Source organism: Monodon monoceros, unplaced genomic scaffold, assembly GCF_005190385.1.
Source record: "Monodon monoceros isolate NGI ecotype Baffin Bay Population unplaced genomic scaffold, NGI_Narwhal_1 Super_Scaffold_14, whole genome shotgun sequence".
Taxonomy (NCBI): domain Eukaryota; kingdom Metazoa; phylum Chordata; class Mammalia; order Artiodactyla; family Monodontidae; genus Monodon; species Monodon monoceros.
Window position 1 is genome coordinate 6,621,452 of NW_021703770.1, and position 27,383 is coordinate 6,648,834.

The following is a 27,383-nucleotide window of genomic DNA, read 5'->3' on the forward strand; positions in this document are numbered from 1 at the left end:
TGCCTTCCCTTCCCCCTTTCCTACTCTGTCTTCTCTCTTTTCCTCTTTCTTCCATTGGTTAGATCAGTGTTCAGATGTTAGGGGTAAGGGGAGAGAAGGAAGTGGCCTCAGCTGATTCCCCACACTCAGCTTCTCTCCCCGGAGAGAAGTGCGTTTGAGTTCTGGCCAAGGGCGTAGGAGCCAGTTACCCCCTGTGAAAGCAGGACAGATATCCAGCCCCCTTCAACCCTGCAGAGCTGGGCAGAGCTGTGGGGCGTGTGTGGAGGGAATGGCAAGACACTGAGTGGGCTTGGGACCCTGCGATGGGAGGGAATGGAGGAAGCAGAGGCTTGACGTTCTTGGCTGTGCCTGGGAAAGTGAAACCAGCCTTCTCTGTGGTTTTCTGGCTCCATCTCTGCTCCAGGTTGACATGAGAGCTAGGTGGGAGGTGCATCTGAAGGTCTGTCCAAGAACAAGTTTTGGGGAGAGTGGGTTGGCCTCTCATGGCCCAGGGGCGGGTCAGAACCTCAGGAACTGTAAATCCTGGACTCATTATCCCAAAGCGGCATGGGCCCCATGCCGTGCCAGGTGCTGGGGGTGGAGCCGGAAGCCTGAGCACATCCAGGTCTTGTGGGCTTCCCGGAAAAGACAGGACCGAAGAGAGACCAGATGCAGGCCGTCACGCTCACCTGGACCTCTGCCTGCACATCACACAGGTGCCCGGGCTTCCGGCCCATTCTGAGCCCTGCGTCTCCATCATACCTTTCACCCCCTTCCCCCCCAAATACCTCACTCATCCTCCTGGATCTCGTATTTCAACGACCGGCCCAGCATCCACCAGAGGCTGGGAATCTTGGCGTTGTCTTTGGAAGGGAGGGGAGAGAGGGAGAGGGGTTGGAAACGTCGGCTGGGGTGAAATCAGGGAGGTGAATGTGCGAAGATCACACTCAAGGTGTGTGGGCCTTAGTGCACTTATGCGTCATCCTGGCTATACCTGGAGACCCCCCTGACCCGCGCCCGTGGAACCCACAGGGTGTGTCCGAGGTGTTGGTTCTGTCCGGCTGTTTGTTCTCTGAGGCCAACACATCCTACTGGGTAACACTGACTTGTTCAGAGCACACTTATTACATCACCACTGTGCACCAGGCCCTGGACATCCAGACGTGTGACTCTGAACTCCGCAGGGGACACCCCACTGAACCCCAGCAGCGCTATGCAGTCGGGATTGCTGTCTCCATTCTTAAAGCTGGGGAAACAGGCTCAGAGGTTAAGCGTGCCTGGCCCTCAGTTGCACGGCTAGACAGTGCCTGGTGTGATTTGACTATGAAACCTGCTTTTACGGCCTCCTAGCAGCGTCTGTGTCAGGACCAAGAGCAGGCAGCCTGAGCAAGGGTTAGCAGCCATCACGTGCCCTTTACTTAAGAGCGGTGCTGGCTTGGCTTGAAGGCGACTCCGTGAGCTGGCAGGGATGCCGCCTGCCCGAGGGAGGTCCTTCTAGCCTGGGGCCCTCTCGCCTCCCTTGCTGTCAGTGGGCGTCTGGGGCAGTCTGCAGGGACAGCTTGGGCTGGGACAGGTCATTTCCACCCCAGGGGTTTGTGATTAAAAGCAGCTGAGCCTGGAGATGCCCTCTCACCCCCCAGGAGCAGCTCTCTGACTCATCAACCCTGGGTTTATAGCATCACTGCTGTCCCAGCCTCTCGGTGCATCTGCAGTGGATGAACTCAGATCAGGGCTGGCATCTCCCCATTTTATGAACGAAGAAACTGAGCCACCCAGACGGTGAAACTTGCCACAGTCAGGCCACAGCTGAGATGTCATGGCATCTTGAACAAAAGCATCTTTTTCTCCCCCTTTTTTGAGTCAGGCCAACCGGATTTAATTCTAGCTGACCCTTTCAAGGTGTGTGCCCTTGAACAAGTTAACTCTTCTGAGCCTCCCTTACCCTCCATCTGTAAAATTAATAAAACAGTAAGAATGACTGATTTTGAGCCCTTACTATGTGCCAGGCACTGTTCTAGGCAGGCCGCCTTTACTTTACTTTACTTTACTTAAGTGCACGCATTTACTTTCTGCAAGAGCCCTGGGTGTGGGCTCTGGTATCACCTTATTGCAGATGAGCAGTGCCTCCAGGTCATGCAGACAGGGAGGCCCCCCCGACTTCCGGGCCCTCTCCCCATCTCTCCTGGCTGTAACTCAGACACCAGTGCCGTTCACAGCGGCGCTTACTGCTCAGAAAGCAGAGGCCACACTCTGCAAGAATGCAGGTCATAGGCATGGATGGACATGTGGAAGTGACCCTTAGACTCCGGGGTCTGGGAACCCCCTGAGCCACCAGCTCCCCCTGCACATGTCCCCGGGGGTGGGAGGAAACGTGGTCAGACCTCCAGGCACACTTTCTTCTCTGGGGTCACTGCTGGCGGGGGCTCAGCGGGGTGGTGTTGACTGAGCCTGCAGCCCTACTAGAGCTAGAAGCCAGGCCACCCGGTGGGCTCAGCCCACCTTTGTGCAGAGGAACAGAGAGGGACCTGGGATGGGTAGGACTAGGGCAGCTCCCTGGGTCCAAGACTGAGCCAGGAGGCGGGGCTATGAGTAGCTCAGGCCCAGGACAACGGCTAGTCACTCAGCCCCACCCATCACCGACCGACCATGTCTGGTTCGTTCGTCCCACTGTGACTCAGACTGTCAGCTCCCTGCACCTTCTAGGCCATCAAAGGTTGGGGGACCCGAACCCATCACTTCACTGGCTGTATCGGCACCCAAAACACAGACCTCGGTCTTCAAGGAGCGCTTAGTCTCATGGGACATGGCCTCTGGTTGTACTCTGTTATACTTGTTTAAGAAGAAGAGAGTCAGCGTTCGGAAGCCACTTGCCTGAGGTCCCCTGCAGTGACAGGAAGGTGGCACCAGACCCCGAGCCTTGCCTCTTCCAGCCCTGAGAGCTTCCCGTTCTGCCCACGCCTGATGAGGCTGGTTTAATGGTGCTTCCTGCGAGCCAGGCCCTGTGCTAAGGGCTTCCCGGCCAATATCTCATTTAACTCCTCAACAACAGCATAAGCAGAGGTACCGTTATCTTCATCGTTCAGATGGGGAAACTGAGGCCGGAGGCTGGGACTGGGTATCCCACCCAGGTCTGTCGGAGCGGGAAGGAAGCCCGTGCTCTTACTGTGCCGCTCCCGGGCCGAGGTCTCTGCCTCTCCCGTCCCCGGGCCAGAGCTCCCCCCGCTGGTCTCTTGTCTCACAGGACACTGGGTACATGGGGGTGCTCTGGGAAAGTGGGAGGTGAATAGGTTGTCTCCAGGGGTCCCAGGTTTGGCTCACCCAGCCCCTCAGTTTACACCTGGGGAAACTGAAGGACAGAGAAAGAGGGGAATCGTTTGTCCAGGGTTGTGAGGTGCGGGCAGCCGAGGGTGATGACATCTGATCCTCTGTCTGGTCGTTTCCCACCCTCCTGAGAACAGGGAGAGACGAGTGACAGGGCAGTAGAGCTGCAAAGATGCAGCAGCTGTGGCAGCCGCGGCCCTGACTGTTTGATGGGCTCAGGGGGCTGTGAAGCTTGAGTGTCAGCCTCAGGGGCTGGCTGATCATTCGGGGCTGGGCTGGGCGGGGCTCCGGGCAGGGAGACTAACGTACTTTCTCTGTCACTGAAATGTCAGCTCTTGGTCCCGCTCCCGCCACCGAAGCAGCCATCCCCTCTGTGCTTTCGTCTTCTGGCAGCAGCCTTTGGATGTCCCTCCTCCCCAAGGTCAAGGCCACAGATTCAACCAGACTCGAGAGCCGGGTTTGCCCTTTCTTGGCTGTTTGACCCAGAGCAAGATGCTTCACCTCCCTTCAGCCTCAGTTTCCTCATCTGTGAAATGGGGAAATTCGCTCCAGCCTTGTGTAGAGAGGACAGTGACAGAGGGGAACCCTGATGTGATGTTTCCCAACCAGTATTGGTCCAATAACACACCTGCTCTACCAACTGTATCATGAAGTTCTTCCAATTTTTATTTTTGTGTGTGTGGTGAAACACAGACAACATAAAATTTACCATCCTAACCATTTTTAAGTGTCCACACTTCAGGGGCATGAAGTACATCCATAATATAGGGCAACCATTACTTCCATCCATCTCAGCACTCTTTCTTTTTAAAAAAATTTTTTAATTAATTTTTTTATTAAAGTATAGTTGATTTACAAAATTTCATTAATTTCTGCTGCACAGCAAGGAGACTCAGTTACACAAGTTTATACACTCCTTTATTATATTCTTTTCCATTATGGTTTATCCCGGGATATTGAATAGAGTTCCCTCTGCTCTACAGTGGGACCTTGGTGTTTATCCATTCTATACGTAACAGTTTATATCTACTAACCCCAGACTCCCAGTCCATCCCTCCCCCACCCCCTTCCCATTGGCAACCTCCAGAACGCTTTCCATCTTGCAAAACTGTAACTGTCCCCATGAAACACTCATTCCCCATTCCCTTCCACCCAGCCTCTGGCAACCACCATTCTACTTTCCGTTTCTAAGAATTTAATTCCTCCAAGTAGCTCACGTAAGTGGCATCACACAGCGTTCGTCCTTTTGTGATTGGGTTCTTTCACCTAATGTCACGTGAGATAAGTTTCATCCACGCTGTAGCCTGTGTCAGAATGTCTTTCCTTTTTAAGGCTGAATAATACTCCTCTATATGTCTAGACCGAATTTTAATTATCCTTTCATCTACCAGTGGACACTGGGGTTGCTTCCACCCTTCTGCTGCTATGAATACTGCTGCTGTGATCATGGGTGTGCAACACCTGTCCAGGACTCTGCTTTCAGTCCTTTTGGGTACGTACCCAAAGTGGAATTGTTGGGTCCTATGGTTATTGTAGATTGCTAAAATTTTGGTCATTCAAGAAACCTGGAAAACGTAGTTTATCTCTCCTCTGTGAAGATAATTCCTCGCTTCTGTGTCACTCTTGACAGTTTGCCAAGCACTGTTATGCGCTCCCTTCTCCGGGCACAGGTAGTAGCAAGAGCAGGGGACAGGAGTTTGGGGCCTGCGCAAGCGAACTTGAAGGTGGCTAAGGCTGGAGTGGGCGGGCTGCCACGTCCTCTCAACGTCAGCAGAGTGGCAACCTGAAGACCACAGAGGTTAGCCTCGGCGAGGGGCTGGGGAGGCAGGAGACGGCTCATCAACATCGTGCCCCAGCCTGGGCTGAGCCCTCCCAGTGAGTCCCAGAGCTCTCCTGGGAGGTGGATGCATTTTCCCAATTGTGCATTCCTTTGTTTCTGGAACAAATGTCTGCTCTGTGTCTGGCATTGTCTTAGGTGCTGGGGATACTGGAGTGAGCCTGACAGGCAGTGAGCCCTCTTTCCAGGGGCTTCAGTTCTAAACGAATAGCTCAGCACCATATTCCCAGTGTGTTGCCGGGTTTTGCTTTCCTACTGCTCACAACAAACTCTGTCTTCATCTGACAGATGGAGAGCCTGAGCGCAGAGAGGTTCAGTCGCTTGCCTGAGGTCACGGGGTGGGAGAGGGGTAGGGCTAGGATTGCACCCAGCCTCCTGACTCCCTAGAAGGGGGAGGCAACACACGTGAAGGATTCAGCAAAATGACAACCCCAGCTACTGTAGGGGCTTGGAAGACGATGGTGCAGGTTGATGAGATGGGGCAGGTTAAGGGGTCGGGAAAGGCTTTTGGAGGAGGTGACATTGGACTGAGACCTGAGTGATTTGTGAAGTCATATGACAGGAGGAGATTAGGGACCGATCACCCATGCAGAGGCATTGGCACATGCAGAGGTCCCTCTGGCTTGGATTCTGAGTCCTCCAAGGGCGAAATGTATTCTTCCTGTAAGCTGTTAATAGGATCCATCTTACAAATGAATCACAATATTTGAGCTGCATCCGCGTGCCGAGTGACACTTTGTCAAGGTTGTTTCCAAAAAGATCTTTGGATAAAACTATATTCATTTAGATTTGGCTACTAGATCTTGTTGACTCATGATATCTGTCAAGGTTTCCCAGATTTCCAGCAGTCTCTAAAATCGTGGGCGTGGGTCGCTGAAGGATGTCCTTCAGAGGATGCCGTGCACCGTAATGGCTGACGTTCTCTGGGTCACGGGGCCGGGAGCAGAGACTGACAGCACCTTGGTCAGCGGTGCCTGCAGAGCGTACCAGCGCGGAGACCCTCCCACCCACCCTGACCTTGGATTCACGCGGCAGCTCCTGCAAAACGACAGTCTCCTGCCTGCTGTGGGCTTCAGCTTCTCTGAGGAGCCAGGCGGGGGCCCAGGCTTTCCCAGGGGCTTTTGTTGAATCTTTTGGGACTTTGTACCCTCATGCCTTCTTGACAGATGAGGAAACTGAGGCTTTCCCATGGCCAGCGACTGTGCAGGGGCCACACCGAACCCAACTCTGCCCCAGATCAGCTCTCTCAACCACGACATGTACTGCAGTGCTAGATTCTAGGTCACCTTTGCAATTTCTATCAAAAAGGATCTGGCCAGGTAGATAATCTGAACAGTGCTATGGTGGGTTTATGTTCAAGCCCTTGAGGGGGAGCTGCTGTAAGGACCCGAGAACTGACATGCCTCAACGGCAGCCCACTTTCATCTGTTCATTTAGTTGGTCCTTATGGCTCATGGAATCAGGGCCCTGTCTGGGCAGCGCTTTGGGAGTTGAGTTTAAGGAGGCTGAGCTGCCTCACTGTGTGTGTCCCAAAGCAGCCAATGTTATTTTTCGAGGAGTATTTGGTACTTCAGCATTTTGACTAAATCGGGCAGACTCGTTTCCTTTCCCAAAGTGGTCGAGAATTTTTTTTTTTTTTTTTTTGCATGAATCAAAATACACATTGTTAGCCCAGAGGTCCTCAGTGAGAAGCAGCTCCAGATCTGCTGTCTTAGGAGACAGCTTAGCTGCCAGAGCAGATGGCATCTCGGCCTTATCTCTTCTGGCCTGACGCCACCTTAGGATGGGCAGCTCTTGAGACCCTACTTTGTCCCCCCTTGGAGAGGCTCTGGAGCCCTCAGAGCACAGAGCTGGGTGGGCGGCTGGCCTGAGGTGCTGGGGCTGCAGGAAGGAAGTGGTTTGATCTGACTCTGCAGAGAAGGTTCTGGCATCAGACTAGGCAGTTGTGTTTGCAAATCTGATGAGTGGGGAAAGTGAGAGTATTTTGGGTTCTGGTTTATTTTCTTTGGCTAGAATTCTAGAATCCAAGAATATCAGAGCTGGCAGATGCTTTATTATCCAGCCCTACCCCTTCTGCTCCAGGTGGGGAGCCACTTTGTGGAAGGCCACTGAGGGGAGGGAAGAGGTGGGAAGGGAACAAATGGGTATTTGCGTGCCCACCCGTTGTCTCAGGGCTTCCCTGCCAAGGTGGGAAATGATACTCTCCTTAGCAGATGAGAGACCAGTTTGGAGATGTTAAGAAACTCGTCAAAGGGTATTATTGAGATAGTCCTAAATTTGGTCCATCTGACTGTTAGATACATACTAAACCATGGGAGTCGTAAGAGCTGGAGTATCTTGAGCGTCAGCTGTTTGTCAGAAACTGTCCTGCCCTCTCTTCCTGCATCATCTCATTTAATCCTCAAAACAACCCTTTAATAGAGGTTTTTGTTGCCAACCGCGCTGAAGAGACGGGGGTTTAAGGGACTTGCCCAGTGTCACACGATGATGAGATAGATGGCAACGCTTGACTTAGTGCGGAGCCAAAGGCCATATAACTGGGGGGGGGGGGGGGGGGGGGGGGGCGGTGTGGGGACAGCAGAGTTGAGTCCACTGCTCATCACTCCCCGCTCAGGGGCTGGGTAACTTCCTTTGGCCCCAAATCTCCTCTCCTGGTGCTATTTCTAATTCCTTCCACCTGGATCTTTAGTTATTTGGATGGTTTGATTTGATTCAGTTTCCATGGGAATCTGTGTTTGTGTGCTCACCAGGGATCTCCGGGCAATGAGCTGATGTTACCCACAGGGCCTCTGGGTGGAGGGGACAGAGGGGGCCGGGGCAGGAGGGGCAGTGGGCCGGAGGGTCTCCTGGGGTCTGGCTCCTGCTCTGGAGCTCCCAGTCTGGTGGATTTGGGCCAGGGGGGGACGTCTGATCCCCATTGTGTGGGTGCTGACTTTTTTTTTCCCGTCTCTTGGAAGCAGATCAGCTCACAGGGAAAATGGAAATGGTGACCTTTTACGAATTTCTTTCTTGGCACACGATTGCTTCTTGTTTTCCTGCCCCCTGACTGAAGGTGGGAAGACCTCGGAGGCTTGGAAATCCTCAGCCCACCGTTTCCCATCCCCGCCGGCCCCTAGCCTCACTTCTGAGAAAGCAGTTAGGACTTAGAGCAAACTCCGAGCGGCAGATGGCAGCGGCACGCATCTGGGTCAGTGCCAAGGGAGGCTTTGCCTCTTCTGCCCTCCTCTGTGGGCTTCCTGGGAATGCCCTCCTGGTGGAGGGGACAGAGCACCTTGCCCAACAGCGTCCCCGTGATGGGGCTCCGATGGGCTTCCCAGGTCGGTCCAGCCCAGGCCATCAGGCTGACCTAGTGTAGACGCACATCTCTTGGTGTTGCAAAATAGATACAGTGGACAGAAGCGGGTTCAGGTCAGCTTTCCCTCTGCTAGCCCTGCGTTCTTGGGTAGTCACCTGACTTCCTGGGGGCTTAGTCTTCTAACCTATAAAAATGGGGGTAGTAGCCCTGTCCCCAGGGTGTCACGATTGTGACGTAAACACAGCATCAGACTCAGCATACAGGCCTCCTTTGCCTCCCTCTGCTCCGTGGATGGCCCTGCTTCCACTCTTCCGCTTTTCCCTAATCCAGGAGAGACTTTCCCCCTGATTCTTTCTTGCTTGGAGAATCGCCGTCCTCACGTGGGTTCCAGCTTCCCACTGTATTCCCAGGCTGGCACCCTTTCCCCCGCTACAGGTCATTTCCTGACTATAACTCTTCTGTTTCTCCATGTGATGGCAGCATTAAAGAAAGCTGAGAAACGGAGGGAGCTTGGCCCCTTTGAGATCTTCTTCTCTTCTAGGTGTCCCAGTGGGCCAGGTATCAGGACTGAGAGGCCCAAGGGCCTGTCTGGAATCTTAACCCTGTTACCTGCAGCTGTGTAGCTTTGGGTGCTAGGCTTCAGCCCTGGAGGCTGGCTTTTGCCATCTGTGAAATGTCTGTCCTGAGAGCACCGGGGCCAGCCCTGGCTTTATGGTGTTTGTCCGGTAAGGGGACGGCTGCCCTTCTATGCAAATACGATTGTGCTCCTTCCACACACGTACCGTCCCCTGTCAGTCTTCATAATCCATGTGCTCCTTACTGAATGGTCAGGACGAGACCAGTGGCTCAGCCAGGCCTCCCCTCCCCCACTGCGGGCACAGGAGATGGACCAGGAAGATAGGGGGAGGGGTTATTGCACATAAAGCTGGTGGTGGGGCAAGCCCCTGGCCTTTTCTCTGGAGCCTCTGTTCTCATGATTTGCCTTGCTTGCCTCAGCAAGCCTTGACTTAATGCTACGTCTGATGACTAAATCAGCTTTCTTTGCCTGCTGTTCCAGAGGGCGCCCTCTGCCCTCAGGCTGTGGCTTGACCAAGGCTTGCTAGACCAAGGGGAGGGGTGGCCCAGCGCGCCAGCTGACTTAGAGCCTGGGTAAGTGTGTCATCCTCTTAGAGTCCAAAGCGTTCAGCGTCTCCCTAGGGCCTGCTGGGCAGGCGGATTATGGAGGGAGGTGCAGCAGCTGGTCTCAGAGCTCTCCTAGATCATCCAACCAGTTGCCTTAAACCCTGGGGACGAGTCCCTGTGGCTTGACAGTAATCATCTCTGGGGTGGGCATCTGTAACAGCCAGCATGGAGGGAAACGCTGCAACTTCCAAAACACTTTCCAGTCCCTACTAAAAGTCTTGGGAGCATCTCCACAAGCAGAAGGCTTTGTTACTGACCTCAGTTTACAGCTGAGGGGAGGAATTCTCAGAGAAGTCCGGTAACTTGGCCAAGGTCCCATGGTGGGTGTATCGTTAGAATTAATATCACCCAACAAACAGTGCCCTAAACAAGGAAATGGTTGATATTTTCGCTGACCCAGAAGGCCTGGTACAGCAGGCTGTGAATATCACCCAGTCTCAGACTCCTTTCAGCTTCCTGCTCTGCCACCCTGGGCGTGTAGCTTTTGTCCTCATGCTCATAAGATGGCTGCTGAATCCCTGGGCATCTCATCCATGTTCCAGGTAGTAAGCAGGTGGAAGGGTGAAAAAGAAAAATTAAAAGGCCAATTTGAGTCTTTAAAAGAATTCTCCTCAGAGCTGCAGCAAATTCTGCTGACATCTCATTGGCCCGAACTGAATCTTCTGACCATCCTTGGCTACAAGGGAGATGTGGAAGGAGAGAATTTCATCAGGCACATTGCTGGGAATTTTGTTGTAAAGAAGAGGACAACGAATGTCTGGGAGGCCCAGCAACATAGTCTGCCATAGCTCACAAAGCTCCCAAGCCAGAATTGGCAGCCGAAGAGCTGAAATCTTTGAGGACCACTTAGTGGTAGGTTCTGTTTTCACCACCTGCCAGCTTACAGGCAGTGTAGACAGTAGGCATCGGTGCCGTTTCACAACTTACCAGCTTACAGGTGGCGTAGACTGTGTAAATCTCTAAGCACCTTCTCCAGGGCAGAGCAAGCCTTTCTCCCTGGGAATCTGCAGTCAGGCTGGGGAGACGGCTAAGAACCAGATACGTGCCATTGTGGTAAATGCTACCAGGAAGAGGACAAGAGCCATGTGTCCTGTGTACAGTGGGTGGCAGGAGGGGCCACCCCGAGGAAGTGACGTTTGTGCCGAGGCTGTTCCAAGTCAGACACGCCTACTGTACATGCCTGCAGTTTGGGGGCAGATGTGTATTTGGGGAGTGTGGGAGGAGCAGGTGTTATTTCTCTGTTCCATGTACCAGCGTATCCCAGCACCTGCCCCGTGGATTACTGGGTTTTGGAGATGCTGGGGAGATAAGAAACAATCTACAGCACATCAATGAAGACCTGACTTCCTGCGTCCCTCTTTAGAGAGTCACTGTGCACGTTGCATGTTAAAAGTTTTCTTTCTTCACGGGGCACCTGGCACAGAGTGTTAAAACGGAGACAGCAAAGAGCACAGGCTTTGGACTTGGACGGCCTCGGGTTCAGATCCTGCCGCACTGCTCCAGCTGTGTGACCTTGAGCAAATTCCCCTCAGTTTCCTCATCTGAAATGCGGACAGGTGTTACCCAGTGGGGTTGTTGTGTGGGTTCAACGGGAGAGTGGATGTAAAACCCTCAGAGCAGGGCCGGATACAAGGATAATTGCCGTCATACTGCCCTCCCCTCTGCACCCTGAGAGAGTGGCTTTCTAGACTCTTCCAGAGGAGATGAGAGGAAAATCCAGGCAGCCTGGCCTTCTCTTTCTTGCATGCCCCTGGCTGGATCAGACCCCTGTGAGCCCAGACTTCTGAGATCTGGCTCTGAACTTGGAAGAGCTGAGGATGGCGGTCTGGGTGGTGGACGGGTTCTGTGAGCGTTTCCAGCCACTGTTCTAGCCAGACGGGGGCCCCCTGAGGAGCCCTGAGACAGGCTTTCCCCTATCAGCACAGGGAGTGGACCAGAACTCTGGGTCCCTCGGTGCCCTCTCTTTGGGAGAACGTGGGGGACACGGGTGGGTTCCTCCCTCCAGGACACTGGGTGATTCATCCCCACGGAGACAGAAGGGCAGAATGTTCCTTTGGGACTGCAGAGGACAAAGGGACGTGTCTGTGAGAGTTTTAATTCCTCCATCCAGTCTCAGACCCAGCCTTCTTGGTTTGGGCCAGTGGAGAGAGAGGCCCAGGGCCAGCTGAGGACCTTGTGCGTGTGCGCGGGTGACTTAAGGAGTGGGTCTCAGGCATGGGGAAGGCCACACTTGCCTTCCCTCCTCTTCCCCGTGTGGGCAGGTGGACACAGAACTCAGAGGAGGGCTGATGGGGGCCAACACCCGCATGAGGGCCCAGCAGACATGGGTTGTAATCCTGGTTCACACTACAAGCTGTGTGCTCTTGGCCGGGGGCTGGGTCACCTCGATTTCTTCATCTGGAAAATGGGCTCGCTCAGCTCACCTGACTCTTGGTGGGCACTTAGCGAATATTATCCCTGTATCTCGGTGACCTTGCCACACCTGTACACCTACACCAGGCCACTTCCAGCTTCTGAGACTGGGTTCTTTATCCTTCCAAATAAGGATAACCACAGCTGATGCCTCTTCTGAGGCACAGGCTGAAGTCTGCAGTGGTGTGAGGCCGCGGGCCACGGTCACAGCACTTCTGTGGTGCCTTGTGGGGGTGAAGCGTTAGTGCTCCGTGGGGCTTGTGCCAATCCTGGGAGACTTCACACCAGTCCTGGGAATTCTGTGGGGAGAGAGCTTGCCGACACCCTCACAGCCAATTAGGGGACAGTGTGGAGCCTGAACCCAAAATAGATTAATGGACTCCCTAGAGAAGCTATGTCTACCATGATCATGCGAGTGTCAGGTCTTTCTTTATCCAGCAGATCCTGAGCTGTGCCAGGGCCCGAGGATGTCATAGTAAACAGGACAGAGGCAGCCTCTTCCTTCTTGGACAAATTTAGCTCTGGTCCCACGGCTTTATAATTTTAAGGCCTTCAAGGAGATCAGTCAGCATCTGTTACCCATTCCCACCCCTGGGGGCTGCTAGACACATCCTGGGTGCCAGCCAGGGCCGGGTGCCCCACACTTGCCACCAAGGTGGGGCTCAGGCGCATCATTAACCCCCTGCCCCCGCGTCCCGAGCAGCCCCATCTCGCCGGCGACTGTATCCCTCACCAGGCTTATCTCCTCTGCTGAGGAACCCGGGGTGGTCAGCTCCCTCCCGTCTTACAGATGGGGCTCCGGGGGCTCAGAGGGCTTGGGGAAGGCAGAGCTTGGATTTGAACCCTGATGCCCCAGGCTGGTGGAGACATTGCCCAGCCTGGCCTATTTTTAGAGGGCGCCTTGTGGGTCAGCTGAGGAGACAATAGAGAATGCGGTCCCCACAGTGAACCATTGTTCCCACGGTGGCTTCAGGGCCAGGGCTCCGCCCAGCAGATGGTCTGTGGTCCCCCCTGGGGGCTGGACCATTGCCCCACCGTTTGCGGATTTTTCCAGCGTTTGTATAGGCAGGAGTGAGCAGGCACTCCGAGGAAGAGAGAGAGGGCTGGGGAGACGGGGGCCTCTGTGTTCAGGGCACTCATTTGGTTGGGGGGATAAGGCAGGTGGCCCAGGAGGACCCCTGTGCTGGGGATGGGCCTGGGCACTAAGCACTCACCCTTCCCCCTGAGTTTCCATTATTCTTCCCATTTCGCAGAAGCACGACGGCCGCCTGGGAGATGCTTCAGGGGTCTTCAGAGCGGACGCCTGGAAGCCCCAGCATCTCTCAGCCTGGGATGGAGAAGGGAGAGGGGTTTTGTTCAAAGCACAGATACTGAGTTTTCCTGCTCTCAAGGTGGAACCTGAAAATTGGGGTGTATTTATTTTTGAGCCAAGTTCTTCAGATTGGCAGCCATTGGCCTCAATGAATGGCGGGGTGCTTCCTTGGTTCCCCTTCCCCTTTTGTCTCTGCTTCTCAGAGTGGCTTCTCTGGCCAGAAAGAGCTGCCACCCGAAGCCCAGTGCTCCCACGACCAAACTAGGAGCTTTCCTCCATCCGCAGTGAGACGCGCGCTGGGTGTCTGCGGGCTGTAAGTCCAGCCACACCGTGACTGCGGGTCCCACATGACAGGCCCGTCTGTCTGTCTCTCCCCAGGAGCAGGACATCGAGACTTTGCATGGCTCCATTCACGTCACACTGTGTGGGACCCCCAAGGGGAACCGACCCGTCATCCTCACCTACCACGACATCGGCATGAACCGTGAGTTCCGAGGAGCCGCGTGTCCTGGGCGAGTGGGTGTCTGCCAGGGTTGGAGGAGAGGACAGCTAGGAAGGGCGGCTGCCAGGGAGTCTGCCTCATCCTCTTTTGCCGGGACTTCCTGGAGCTGTTCTGGGGAGAACTCTTGCCACAGACTGGGCGAGCCCGGAATGCACCGCCTGGGCGCTGGGAGATGCTGGGGACTCCGGAGTCCTCCACCATCAGTCTGTGTGACAGTGACTGCCTTTAATGAAGGTCTACGGTGGTTTTTAGTGTTTTCTCAGGATTGTGCAATCTTCAGCGTGATCCATTTTAGAACATTTTTATTATTCTGAAAAGAAGTTCTGTCCTCTTATCTATCGCCCCCCAGTCTCCCGTACCCCCCAGCCCCGGGCCACCACTAGTCTACTTTCTGTCTCTAAGATCTGCCCATTCTGGACATTTTTTATCAATGGAATCACACAACGTGTGGTCTTTCGTGACTGGCTTCTTTCGTAATGTTTACAAGGTACGTCCGCATTGTGCCATGTATCAGTACTTTATCCTCTCTCGCTGAATGATGTTCCATCACCTCTCGACTATTCTGAATACCGCTGCTATGGATGTTTAGATCGCGAATCCTTAAGAGGACCAGGAAGTGTTCCCAAATGTGGGTTTTTCACAAATGGGACTGGAATAAGATCTACTTAGTATTACAGGTACACAGAACAGAAATGCTTCTGTGATGATTCAGAAGGCGCTTATGGCCCTTCCTGGTCCGGTGCGTATTGCGAGCTGGATGCTTGCTTGATTTTTGATTAACAGACGGACTGAATGACATTGTTTTTCCAACAGCTTATTTAATACCTCGAGGCTACGAATGATGTCAGTCACTGAAAACCATTTTTCTCCTTCACTCTCACTTCTCTTTTCTCTCTCTTTTTCCCCCATATGCCCCCTTGTAACCATCATGTACCAAATCCGATGCTAGGTACTTTGATCTATACCACCTTATTCCGCTGACTCCGATGAGGGTATGGAATTGCGTCTGGCGGTGTTACTCCTCCATTGTTAGAGTACAGCGAGCGCTGTAACAACAGACCCAAGGCCTCTGTGGCTTAACATGATATATGTTCAGTTCTCACTCATGTAACAACTCAGTGGACATTCTGTGGGCCACCTTCCATGTGGTGATTCAGGGACCCAGGCTCTTTCTAGCTGTGACTCCACCGTCCCCTGGAGCCTCCGAGGCTTCTGTTGGCTCCTCCACACCTGGCAGTCACGAAAGAAAGAGGAGAGAAACCTAGAGGATTGGGTGGCAGGTGTTGTGAGGAAATGGGGAGCCTCACATGCTATTGGCTAGAATCTGATCACACGCCTGCCTCTGATTGCAAGGGAGGCTGGGAAATGTAGTCCAGAAGTGTGTCCTGGAAGGAAAGGGAAGTGTTTTGGTGAGCAGCTGGCCATCTTTGCCTCAGCGATTAGGAGGCTCATCCAAGCCCACGTAAGAGTGGTCCTCCTTGTTTGAAAATCCTGTGTGCCCTGGCCAGTATCCCCGAGGTGAGGGTTTAGGACACCTAGAGAGAAAGAGAGTGTCAGTGGGGCAACCCCACCTCATACGAGGACCGTCACGGCCACGACTGTTGGGGGAGAAGAAGCAGGAGCTGGAATGGGATCCCCTCCCAGCGCTGCCTGGAAGTTTATGTCATCCACCGGCATAGGCAGGAGAGTTTACTGACCGTCTCCACTTCCACACCCACTCCCTTGCCTCATGACTTATTCTTGCCTTTTATCACCAGAGGAAAGTGGGAAAGAAAATGTAGCCATTCTTTCTTGAAAGTTCCTTCCCCCTGCTGTGTAGGCATGAAACCAACAGAATGAATACAGACTTTGTTCTCTCCTAACTTCTTCCTCTTCTCTCTCCCGTGCCTGTTCTCCAGACAAAACGTGCTATAACCCCCTCTTCAACTCCGAGGACATGCAGGAGATCACCCAGCACTTTGCTGTCTGCCACGTGGACGCCCCCGGCCAGCAGGACAGTGCGGCATCCTTCCCCGCGGGGTAAGAGGAGGGAGCCTCGGGCCCCAGGACAGGGAGAGGAAAGCCCTGCAGGGTGGGAACAGGTGGTGGGAGGAGGCATTAGTCAGGCTTTTAAGGTTTCTTTTTTAATTGTAATAAAATATATATAGCCTAAATTTTACTGTTTTTAACCATTTGTAAGTGTATGGTTCACTGACATTAAATACATTCACAGTGGTGCAGCCATCACCACCATTATCTCCAGGACCTTTTAATTAGCCTAAACTGAACCCCCATAACCATCAATCAGTAGCTCCCCGACCTTCACCCCTCCAGACACCCTGTCCCCACCCCACCACAGCAGCCCAGCTAGACGGGCTTTTTACTAGGGGTACATGGCCCGGACAGGACTAAAGTGGAAGAGGGTCTTGACAAGAAGAAATAGGAGAAAGATCTAGAAGGTTGGGAAGAAAAATAGAGACCATAATTGGAAATGATATTGATGAAGTACGTCCTGTGGGCCAGACTTAATCATCTTTATTTACAAATGTCATTTGTATTTAATCCTTACATGGCTGGTGCTGGTAGCTCCATCCTCTAGATGGAAAAACTGAGGCGTGGAGGGGTTAACTGCTTTGCTCAAGCTCGCGCAGCTGGTTTAATTGGGGGTGGGGGCTGTCGGGTTTGAGCCCAGTCTGCTGGCTCTAAGACTCAAACTCTCTTTGGAACATCAGGCTGCCTTGGTCCCGGGTGTCTACACTGCCTGCTCCTCCCCAGTGCGTGGCTGATGTGGACTTTCAGCTCTCGTTGTGAGGCTGGGGGCAGGCTTACCGAGGGCACTGGACAGTCAGGGTCACATGGGGGTGGCAGACCTCTCGGAGGCCCCTCACCGTGCTGTGATTCAACCAAGGTGGGACCAGGTTCTTGGGTTTAAAGTCTGTCAAAGAGGCCTTCTCGGTATCACAAAGAGATCTTTTTTGTTAGTGTTCTGAATCATCCTTAATCATTAATCTTTATCAGCGAGGAAGGGAAGGGATGCCCAGACATACGTTAGAAGAGTTCAAAGCTTCTTAATATAGCAGCAGATTAAGTGTCTGTCAGTACATCCATCTTTGTTTGGACAAATTGTTCGAAAGACTTGGGGTGACCCAGTGACTCTCAGCTCCCCACGGGGAGATTTTAAAAATATTCTGAAACCTGGGCCCTGCTCGCAGGAATTTTCATTCACTTGACCCGGAGGCCAAGGCGCAGGGTGTTTGTTCCCCTAAGTTACCAGGCGATTCCAGCGTGTGGCTGGTGGGACCCACTGTCTGAGCGGGGCCCGGCGTGGTCAGGGGTCTCCTAGGCCCTCCAGGGTGCACCCCCCCCCCATCCTGAGGCTGAGACGGCAAAGCAGGGATAGGGGCCCCTGGCCGGGTCACTCCCGGCTCTGGAGTCAGCTTTCTACACATGGGGCCTCGTGAGTAGAATCCTGTTGCCTGCTGGCTGTGTACCCACCCCCCAAGAGCAGTGAGGAAAGAAGCTGTGGAGTGAGGTGTCTCCCCAACTCTCACCGTTTGGGGGCTGCTGGCTCCAAACCGAGCCGTGGCCATTTCAGAAAGACAACGGCTTCATCGATGTGTAGCCCCGCCAACCGGGGCCTTCCTGGCTCTCTCCCTTTTGCACATGCTGGTCCCCCAGCCTAGAACGTTCCCTACACTCTTCAGTCCTCAAGCTCCCCCCAACCCACGTCCCCTTCAATGGCACTTCTTCCAAGAAGCCCTCCACTTGGTCAGAACAGATCTCGCTGTTTCAGCCTCCCGCTCTCAGCACCTTCCCCTCCCCGGTGGTCGCCACTGTCATGAGTCACGCGTATTTGTTTCTGCTGACTTGCCCCCCGGCTCCTGCACGGGACCGTGTCTGCTCTGCCTACGTGGGTTCCCATTGCCTCGCCAGGAGCCTGGCATGAGAAAGGCCCAACAGCTCCTCTGTTGAAGGGACTCCTTCCTGCCTGCCTGAGCCCCGAAGTCGGCATTGTGGAATGCCTTCTAGTGGGTGTCAACCCCCCTCCCCCCAGCACCTAGACCGAGTGGGTCTTGTGAGGCATCTTGACGGCTCCCCCAGGGACCTGCCTCCAGGATCACGGGACATTCGGAGGAGCTGGCTCCTAACACAGCGTGCCGTATGGACTCACTTTCCATAAAACGGGCCAGACTCCCTGATGACAGCCAAGACCTTGGTGAAAAGGACAAATCTTTGAGTTCCTTCCAGGAAGATGGGAAAGAAAATGTGTGGGAACTCTGGCTAGGGTTGTAGGCCCCTGGCCGGGCAAAGGCTCTAGGGCTTCCTTCTGGAAATTCAAGGGAGGTGAGCATACACTTGCTTCTGGGGAGGCAGAGGGAACAGCATGTGCAAAGGCCAAGAGGAGAGCCAGTCTAGAAATGGTAGGTAATCTGGAAGGAGAACCTGCTGGCCGAGAAGGATCCAGCCTGGGAGGTGGCCTCTGCTGTCCCCATTGGAAAGGTGGGCACAGTGGGAACAAGAGACCCTTTCCAGGCCCTGCTAAGGAGTTGATGATGGGAAACTGTTGTTTCCTGACAAGGGGAAGCCCTCGCCTTAATGTACAGACCCAGGCAGCCTGCAGGCTCCCTGGTCACCCAGTGTGAGTCCTCACCACTGTCACCCTCCTCGGTACCTGCTGTCATGGGCCAGTTTTGAACAGAGAGGAGCTCCCCCAGCCCTCTGTTAACAGGAGGAGTGGTCCCGGAAGATGTGTGAGTCGAGGCATCCCTGTGTCTTAAAATCGCCCTGGGTATCCCATTTCCCGAAGCCACTGTGTCCAGCCAATCAGGGTGGCTTGCCTTCTCTGCCTTGTCTCCCAGGCTTCTTCTCAAGCATCTCTTGGGGAGAGGAGATGAGAGGGAGGGGCTTCCCAAGGTCAGGAGGGCTTCACGGGAGGGCTGCCAGGAGGCCTCCTTTGGGAAGGTAAGTGAGTACATGGGCCTTGAAATCCTGAGAGCTCCAAATCCCTGCTTGTCTGTGAAGGCGTCACTTATCTCTTAGCCCTAATGCTATTTACAATCTTTATATGAGGGAGATCACAGCAACCTCACAGACTAGTTGTAAAGATTAAATGAGCTTACAATGCTCCTCAGGTGCTTGTTGTGGGACCTGGGACATAGGAAGTGGCTTGTAAAGGGTCACTTTACAAAGTCAAAGGTGGGGGAATTGGCCTGGAGAGCATCCTTGCTCAGAGGAGCAGGCCGTGTACACGGTGGGGTGCTCGGAATGGGGGCCACGGGAGGGGACTAGACTGGGGAGTCTGGGCGCACGGGGCGGTTTGTTGCACGGTCTCCGCCTTTCAAGTGTGTTTTTGTTTGCACTGTTCATTTCCGCTGAGGTCCCGGCTTTTGTTAACTGCCTCTGCATGGCCTCTCCCAAGGTACATGTACCCCTCCATGGACCAGCTGGCGGAAATGCTGCCCGGAGTCCTTCACCAGTTTGGGTAAGAGTGAGGGATCCACTCCCCCACCAGCTTGCAGAGAAGGGTGATCTCTAGCTTCTGCCTCTCCTGGGGTCTTGATCTGGCCCCAGCACTGAAATCTAGGTTAATGCTTAAAGATCGGGGAAGAAATCAGCTCGTTATACTCTGCAGACACTGTTTTTCATGCAGTCTCTTTACTCCCATCTGCCTCTTGCAAGTCGGGCTTTTCTCCTTGAGTCAAAATCCATCACCCGATGACAGCCACTCCACCCATCCTTCCCTAGCCTCTCTTCTTTTATTGCTTTCTCTTAACCATGGAACATTCTGGAATAGGGTTGCCTGAACCCTCAACGTCTCCCTCCAGGCCTTTATTTCTTCAGGGCTCAAGGAAACCTCTTAGTGGAGCCTTTGGTACGATGAGAACACCTCCATGTTCTTGCCCAATTCCTTTTCATTCCAAGTTTTAGAATCCAAAATAAAGCTGAAGAGCGGGAAGAAGCAGTTTGGTAAATAGGCCTTCCCGGAAATGACAGCGGGGCTGTCAGAGCCTGGCCGCGGTCGGGCGAGGAGTGAGGGAAAGGCATGAGTCTTTCCAAGGTCATGGTCTTCTGTCCAGACATAAAGCATGATGCATTGCTGGTCCTGCAGCGCACGTATGGCAGCGTGGTCCCACTTTGTCTAGCCTGCCAGCCACCCTCAGCGATGCCCACGACACACCCTTGGGGAGATGAGGTTCCTCAGGGCAAGGGGCGGGGAAGGTTTTCAAAGGGCGCTTCCCGTCGCTCACTCCTTCTGGGACATGAACTTTTATTTCTCCTTCCAGACTGAAAAGCGTCATTGGCATGGGGACCGGAGCGGGTGCCTACATCCTCACTCAATTTGCTGTGAGTTCTTCCATTAAAACAAAAAACAAAACTCTCTCTCTCTCTATATGCACAATATATGTATGTTTTAAAGAAAATTAATTCAAGATTAAGGAAGAAAATTAGAAAAGCACCAAAAGAAACTCCCCAAAGGGAAAAAGAAATGAGCCATAATTCCATTTCCCAAAGGAGAGCCACAGTGCACTTCGGGGTGTGTGGTCCAGAGTTACGTATGCACATGGGGTGTGTGGGTATGCACTCATGTACACACCAGCAGCTCTTTCCCTTCACTGAAATGCCGCACGAGGCATGTTCTTTTACCATCATCTTCGCTCGATGCACGGTGATTGTGGCCAGGCCCCCATGTCACTGACTACTGTGCTTCTTCTTTGTGATAGCTGCACAGGCTTTGTAGTCAGGGAGCTCTTGGACCCTGACTAGCTCTAAGCTAATCAGAGATACATGTGCCACCATGACAGGTGTCACTTACATTACTAGGGGTCCAGGTCAGGTGCTGCTGGGTCCTTTGGATCCTTACCAAACAGTTGTTTCAAAATGCAGCGATGCTCGTTTTATTCAACCGTATGTAATCTGATGGCCTATTATTTGCTGGACTTTGCTAGAGGTTAGGCATGCTGGCACGAATACAGAATGGTCTGGCTGTCTAGGCTCTGAGCAGATAAAATAAGGTCTCAACTGTATCTTAGGTCTCTGTCTCCATATCTCTGAGAAGTAATAGAATTCTTACTGATTACTGAAGAGCTGATTAGCTTGTCTGATTTATGAGGGCCATGGTATGTTGTACCCATTTCACAGCTAGGGAAGCTGAGGGGCAGCAGCGTGAAATGACTTGTCCCACGTAGGTCTGCCAAGCACATGTGCTCCTACTTCTCCTATGGTTTCCTCTTTCCCTTCTCTCAGGAACCCCATTTAGTGTCTACTAAGCTGGAACCTCAGTTTTGGAAGGGGGGCAGCGTTGAGAGCAGCAGCCTGCTCTGGGGGTCTACACGGGTCCTCTTCTGGTACTTTTCTCAGTCTTTGGTTTGACTTTAAAGTTCACAGTCTCTCAGATGGCTAGGTTGTCTCTCTCACTTCGTGTCTCCAATTGCAGCTGAACAACCCCGAGATGGTGGAGGGCCTCGTCCTCATTAACGTGAACCCTTGTGCGGAAGGCTGGATGGACTGGGCCGCCTCCAAGGTGAGGCTGGGGGCCTGGGTCGCGCAAGGGGTGTCCCAGTCTGCAGAGGGGCAGGTGTGCCTGACTCTGCCTGGAGCACAAAATGCAAGAGACCTCTCCTAGCCCCACCCCTTCACCACCCCCAGCAAAGAAGGCAGCTTTCCTCCGCTTGGCTTTGAGTGGTGAACATGACCTCAGCCATGTGCCATTCAGATTTCAATAGGACACTGCTGTCCAAGCCAGCAATACCAGTGGGACATGGGTCCCGAGCCAGCTTTGATAAGGACAGCCTGGGTTAAGAAGTGTTCGCTGGGGACTTAGCGTATGTTGGGCTTAGATCAAGATGCTGAGAACAAAAAGATGAACAAGACAGATGCCTGTCACCCCGGTCACCTACATATTATTAATGAAAAAGAAATAACGTATCTGGTACTGATTCTGTGCCACTTAACTTTACGATAATAATAATTAGCTAACAAGTGTTGAATGTTTATCGAGTTCTCTTTCTACTCTCCGTGGCTATACCTTCATGACCTCATTCAGTCCTCAGTCACTCCAGGAGTGGGGATTGTTAAACCATTTTACAGAGGAGGAAACTGAGGGTCGCAGGGGTTAGGAAGCTGTCTAGGGCCGCACAGAGCCAGGCAGTGGGAGAACTGGGGCCAAACAAGATCCCTTGGACTCTGTGGTGCTTGGAATCACCTCTGAGCTGGGCTCACCGCCGGCCCCGTCTCTCCATCAGCAGGTGTCAAATGCCCGCCGAGACCCAAGCACCGCAGGTCTGGGAATGCAGAGCTAGCAGGACACATCCCTGGCTGGGGAAAGGGCCCGAGCTGTCTCAGGAAGCTGTGCTCTGGCTGGGTTCCTTGTTTATCTTTTAAAAAGATGATTGTTTTTTTTCTTAAAGGCCCCAGTATTTGCCAAGGAGAGGGGGAAACCATTCTAACTCTAACAGGACAGACTTTCAAGCCGGGGTGATCCTGGCTTCTCATTTTGAAAGTGTGTTTTTGCCAAGTTTGGGACGGCTCTTGGGGACAGGGGGTTTGAAGGGGTCTCCCTCCCCCTGCTTCCCACCCCATCCTGGCCACTGTGATATTTCATTCCTTCCTGGAACATTCCGCCAGGATGAGGGAGCCCTTTCCTCCCACCGGCGTGATATTCAGAAGCGGAACACACTCCCTGTTGTTGTTGTTTTTTTCCAGCAAAGGGAATGGCACTGCAGTTGGCCAGTTTGGCTTCTTGGTAGCTGTTCTGAGCCAGACCTGGGGGCTGGGACGTTGACCACTGGCTAAAGTGGAGCCCGAGGGCTGTTTGGGGGGTTTTAGTATTTGCACCGTATCCTTCCTTTCCAGCCCCAGCCCTGAAAGAGGAAGACCTCTCTTGGGGGTCTAGTGTGTGTCAGGCACTGGGGTCTGATCCTGTGACATGGATAGTTGCCGTGTGTAACCCTCACCTTGGCCTTGTGACTCTGAAGCTCCTGGCATCCTGGTTACAGATGAGAGGTCTGAGGTCCAGTGGCTCTGCTACCCTCCCAGGGCCACACAGCTAGGAGGTGGCAGATGGGTCAGCCTAGGTCCCCCAGGTCTAGAGCTTCTCTCCCCTGTGGGTTCCTGCCTGACACTGAAGTTGGCCAACACACATTTATGGAGCTTCTGCTGTATGCCTAACATGTACAGAGCTCTCACTGTGTACCTAGCATTTATGGAGCTTCTGCTGCACAGCTAGCATTTATGGAGCTCCTGCTGTATGCCTAGCATTTATGGAGCTCCTGCTGTATACCTAGCATTGTTGGTGGGAGCAGGTAGACAAGAGAAGGTCAGTATATTCAGAGAGAGGAAACTGGCTTAAGAGGGAAAATCTAGAGGATGATATAGTTTGAGGTAAGCAGATCCTGGCGTGTAGACTGGGAGCTCAGTGTGTGTTTAGAAGTCATGGACAGGCCCCCTTTACCGAGGACTTGGTGAACTGAGGCCTGACAAAAGCGGGGAGTACGTGGGGTCTTTGTTCAGATGCATTTTCTCCGCATCTCCTCTGCCCCGGGCTCTGAGAGTAAGGAATCGATGACCCTGCCTTCCGGGGCCCCAGGTTCAGTAAGTAACTGGAGACAGGTAACCGCCTTCCCATCAAAGGGGCGTCCTCAGACCTGAGTGCCAGGGAGCCCACACTGCTGCTCCGCCCCCAGGGCAGTGGGATTGGCCTGACCTTGTCCGGCTACTGTGAACGCCGGCTTTCTAATCCCTGTTTCTGTCCTCCCAGATCTCCGGATGGACCCAAGCCCTTCCAGACATGGTGATGTCTCACCTCTTCGGGAAGGTGAGCAGCGTGGCCTGTCTTTGTGTTGTTCAGTCGTGTACTGCCAGGCATGTAGAGCGCAGAGACGGCCCAGGCACAGCAAGGGGCCGCTCCATCTGACCCTCCTGAAATAGCCCATCGTTACTCATTCACAATCGTCACGCCCTTCCTTCTCTCTTGCTCTCCCTTTAACAGAAGTCTTTTTTTAACAGCTTTGTTGAAGTACAGTACACTGCACATATTGAAATTTGACAAATTTGACAAATTTTGACATTCTTAAAACCATCACTGAAGCCATCACAGATGACTAACGAAATACCGTAACCCCCAGAACTTGCCCTGTGATGCTTGGTAATCCTTCTCTCCTCCTCAGGTAACCTCTGACCTGCTTTGGGTCACTGTAGATTCATCTGCATTTCCTAGATTTTTATGTCAACAGTATCTTTTATTTTTAAATCTGACTTCTTTCACTCAGCGTTAAAGTATTTTGCGATCCATCCATGTCATTGGGCGAATCAAGAGTTCGTCCCTTTTTAGTGCTGAGTGGTGTTCTGTGGTATGGGTGTACCAGAGGCTGCTTCTCCGTTCACCTGTTGATGGACATTTGGGTTCTTTCCAGTTCTGGGCTATAACAAAGCCTACAGCAAACACATCCATGGAATTTGCTGTGCGTCAGCCTTGGTCCTAAGGACTCTATGACCCGTATGAGGAGGACCTTTTATTCCTAGTTATGGATCTGTTTTTTTCCCCAGTTGTACATGGGGAAGCTGAGACCAGAGAGGTTGAGTGAGCTGTGTGAGGTCTCACAGCCAGCGAGAGGGGCTGGGATTGGAACCTATGAGTCTCGCTCCAGTGTGGGTTCCGGTAACCATCTGTGCCTCTGCTGGAGCCTGGCTCTCAGGTGGGTTGTGGTGCACTTATCCCCACTGAGCATGGGCTGAACCAAGCCCCTGGCAGCACGCGAGCGGTGTGTGGTTCTGCCCTGCCACCCGGCCGGCGTGGCGCCTGAGTCTGGCTTTGTACCTCCTGCTGGGCTGGAGGATGTACTGCTCTGATGCAGGGGTCTGACGTGGCCTTCAAGTTGCCCAGCTTGAGGTGACTTGTCTGTTCACTGTGTGTGGCCTACACACCACTGTTGCCTCCTTAGCTGAAGAGTGACCGTCTGGCATGTGACCATATGACACCCAGGGAAGCAGAGGTTTTGCTGGGCTGCTGAAGTGTGCACTGTGTTTGGTCCTTGTATTAGTCTCCTGTGGCTGCTCTAACAAAGTACCACAAACTGGGTGGCTTAAAACAACCGAAATATATCCTCTCTCAGTTCTGGGGGCCAGAAATCTGAAACCGAGTGTTGGCCGGGCCACACTCCTCCCGTGGTACTAGGGGAAGATCCTTCCTTGCTTCTTTCGGCTTCTGGTAGCCTCAGCCTTCCTCGGCTTGTGGTTTCTCACTCCAGTCTCTGCCTCCATCTTTGCGCGGCTTTCTCTGTGTCTGTTTCAAATCTCCTTCTGCCTTTGTCTTACAAGGACACTTGTCACTGGATTTAGAACCTACCGGCATAAGGCAGGATGACCTCATCTCTGGATCCTTAACTTAAATTACATCTGCAAAGACCTTTTTTCCAAATAACGTTCGCAGAGTCCAGGAATTTGATGTGAAACATGTCCTTGGGGCCACCTTGTAGCCCACTAGAGTCCCCTTTCCTTTCTCATGCTTCCTTTCACGGTTTGCAATACACTTTCTCCACCCTGAGTGTATAATCTGAATCTGACAGCAATGTGGGAAAGATCAGAGCTAGCATCTGTATTTTCCTGGAAGAGGGGTGTCAAGTATAGAGTAAGAACTTTGCCTGACTGTACCCCAAATTACCTGGGGTATATGTTGGTACCCCCGAGTTGCTGCAGCTGTGTTTCAATCTGTAACCCCAGCACAATTCCTCGGACTATTTTTTTCCTGATGTTTTTTGGGGATAAGGCTGGTCTCTTTGTTGCTTCAGTGACCGTGGACTGTCTTGACACAGCTCAGGGAGACACTGGGCCCCGTTTTCTCCCTCTCGCTCCTGATCTGGTTGTTGTCAATCACATCAGACCCTTTCGTGAAAACTGTAGCATCCGCTGTCACACAAATGAGAAACAGAGCAAGCTCATAACTTGTTTGTTTGTCCCAAATCACATTCAAAAAGGAAACAGGGAGAGGGAAGGCTGAGGCCAGCCTTCTGCAAGGGTCTGGTTGGCCCTCCTGGAAATCAACATTGCCCTTCATTCTGGCAACTTCCTGTTGCATGAGTCGGTTTTGTTTTGCAAACATGAAAATCTCCTTTTCACCTCTCCCCATTAAAAAGAATATAATAGTAATTGCTAACAGTCGCCTCGATGCTTACTGTTGACAGTGAGCTTTCCAGAGTGGCCAACCTCTGATAAATCCTACAATTTGATGAAGGCAGGTAATGTCATCCCCACTCTTTTTTTTTAAAAGGGAGCTGAGGCTCAGAGAGGTGAAGCACTCGCCCAATTAAGGGGCAGTGACGGAGCCGAGAGGACCGACTTCAGATCAAAACTCCTGAAGTCTGAGCCCAACAGGGCGTGCTTGCCCCCCAGCTTTGCGTTCCCTCTGCTCCCAGCTGATACCCAGACATCAGTCTGCATCTGGGTGCGGCTTCCGCTTTCCTGAAGGTTCCCTCAGGCTCCATAGCAGGCTCGTGGAATAGGCATTACTGCCTTCACTACGTAGCTGGATAACCTGAAGAATGGTGGGGGTAGTGACCGGCCCGTGGCCGCAGTTCCCACGAACGACATTCTCCCCTCTGTCAATGCAGGAGGAAATGCAGAATAACGTAGAGGTGGTCCACACCTGCCGCCAGCACATCGTGAACGACATGAACCCCGGCAACCTGCACCTGTTCATCAACGTCTACAACAGGTACCAGGATGCCGCTGGGCCACACGATGGCCGCTTGTCAGGCTCCTTTTGTAGTTCTGGAACGAACATGGGGCAAGAGAGGAGGGATTATAAAATTAATATAAGATGCAGCCCCTGAGCAAATAGATGAACAGAACAAGGGTGCCCAGTAAGGGCCCCTGGGAAGTCAGGTGCCTCCTGGAGTTTTGAGTGCTTTGCGAGGAGCTGAACTTCTACTCCAGACCACCAGGGGCGCACGCACGAGTGGGAACAGTCACATGGCAAAGGGTTTGCGTCCATGCCTGTGCCAACGCTGACCCTAAGGAAGGCCCGGATGTGGGGAGAGCTGAGAGGGAGGGCAGCAAAGCACTGGGAGAGGACGGGAAGAATCCAGGGAGGCTGCTGGGAAGCGAAGGAGTCACTCCAAGGATAAGGACACATGAGCATGGCGTTTGGCGAGGGCACAGCCCTCTTAAGGATACCTGAGTGCTGGTCTGGGGCTCAGCTAGGGGAGGGGACAGCTCGGGGCCCCTGGGAGCAGCCAGGGGTTCTGGAATCTCCAGGGAACTCAGCCTGCGGCTCCCACAGAAGGGGCAGGAATAAGCCTCCTGGGCTCTGTGTCTCTCACATGTTAGTAACTTGACTTTACGAAGGGCATTCGTGTCCCTTTCCTCTTACCATCCACCCAGCCTCTCAGTGCAGGGGTGACTGGTAATGGCCCCAGCGTGTAACCAAAGACACGGAGGCTGAGTGCTCATTTATTCAGCAAGTGCTAAGTGAGGACTGGAGAGGGCAGGCTTTCACCTGGGCAGTGGGCACCCAGAGGAGACGAGCAACAACCCCTCGCTGCCCTACATGCTGCAGGGACGAACTGGT

At 53.1% G+C, this 27,383-nt stretch overlaps 1 protein-coding gene across 2 annotated transcripts in view; it reads left to right on the forward strand.

Annotated features, from left to right (window-relative positions):
- Nucleotides 1-27,383, forward strand: part of NDRG1 (N-myc downstream regulated 1) — a 59,510-nt gene that overhangs the window by 15,637 nt on the left and 16,490 nt on the right. For both annotated transcript variants that reach the window (XR_003793514.1, XM_029222598.1), the window contains exons 4-10: nucleotides 13,717-13,822; nucleotides 15,739-15,859; nucleotides 19,239-19,301; nucleotides 20,104-20,164; nucleotides 21,255-21,341; nucleotides 23,577-23,633; nucleotides 26,425-26,528. Coding sequence is in view for 1 of the 2 variants with exons in the window: in XM_029222598.1 (XP_029078431.1) it covers nucleotides 13,717-13,822; nucleotides 15,739-15,859; nucleotides 19,239-19,301; nucleotides 20,104-20,164; nucleotides 21,255-21,341; nucleotides 23,577-23,633; nucleotides 26,425-26,528 (599 nt within the window). In the remaining variant the exon portion in view is untranslated. The remainder of the gene's footprint in view (nucleotides 1-13,716; nucleotides 13,823-15,738; nucleotides 15,860-19,238; nucleotides 19,302-20,103; nucleotides 20,165-21,254; nucleotides 21,342-23,576; nucleotides 23,634-26,424; nucleotides 26,529-27,383) is intronic.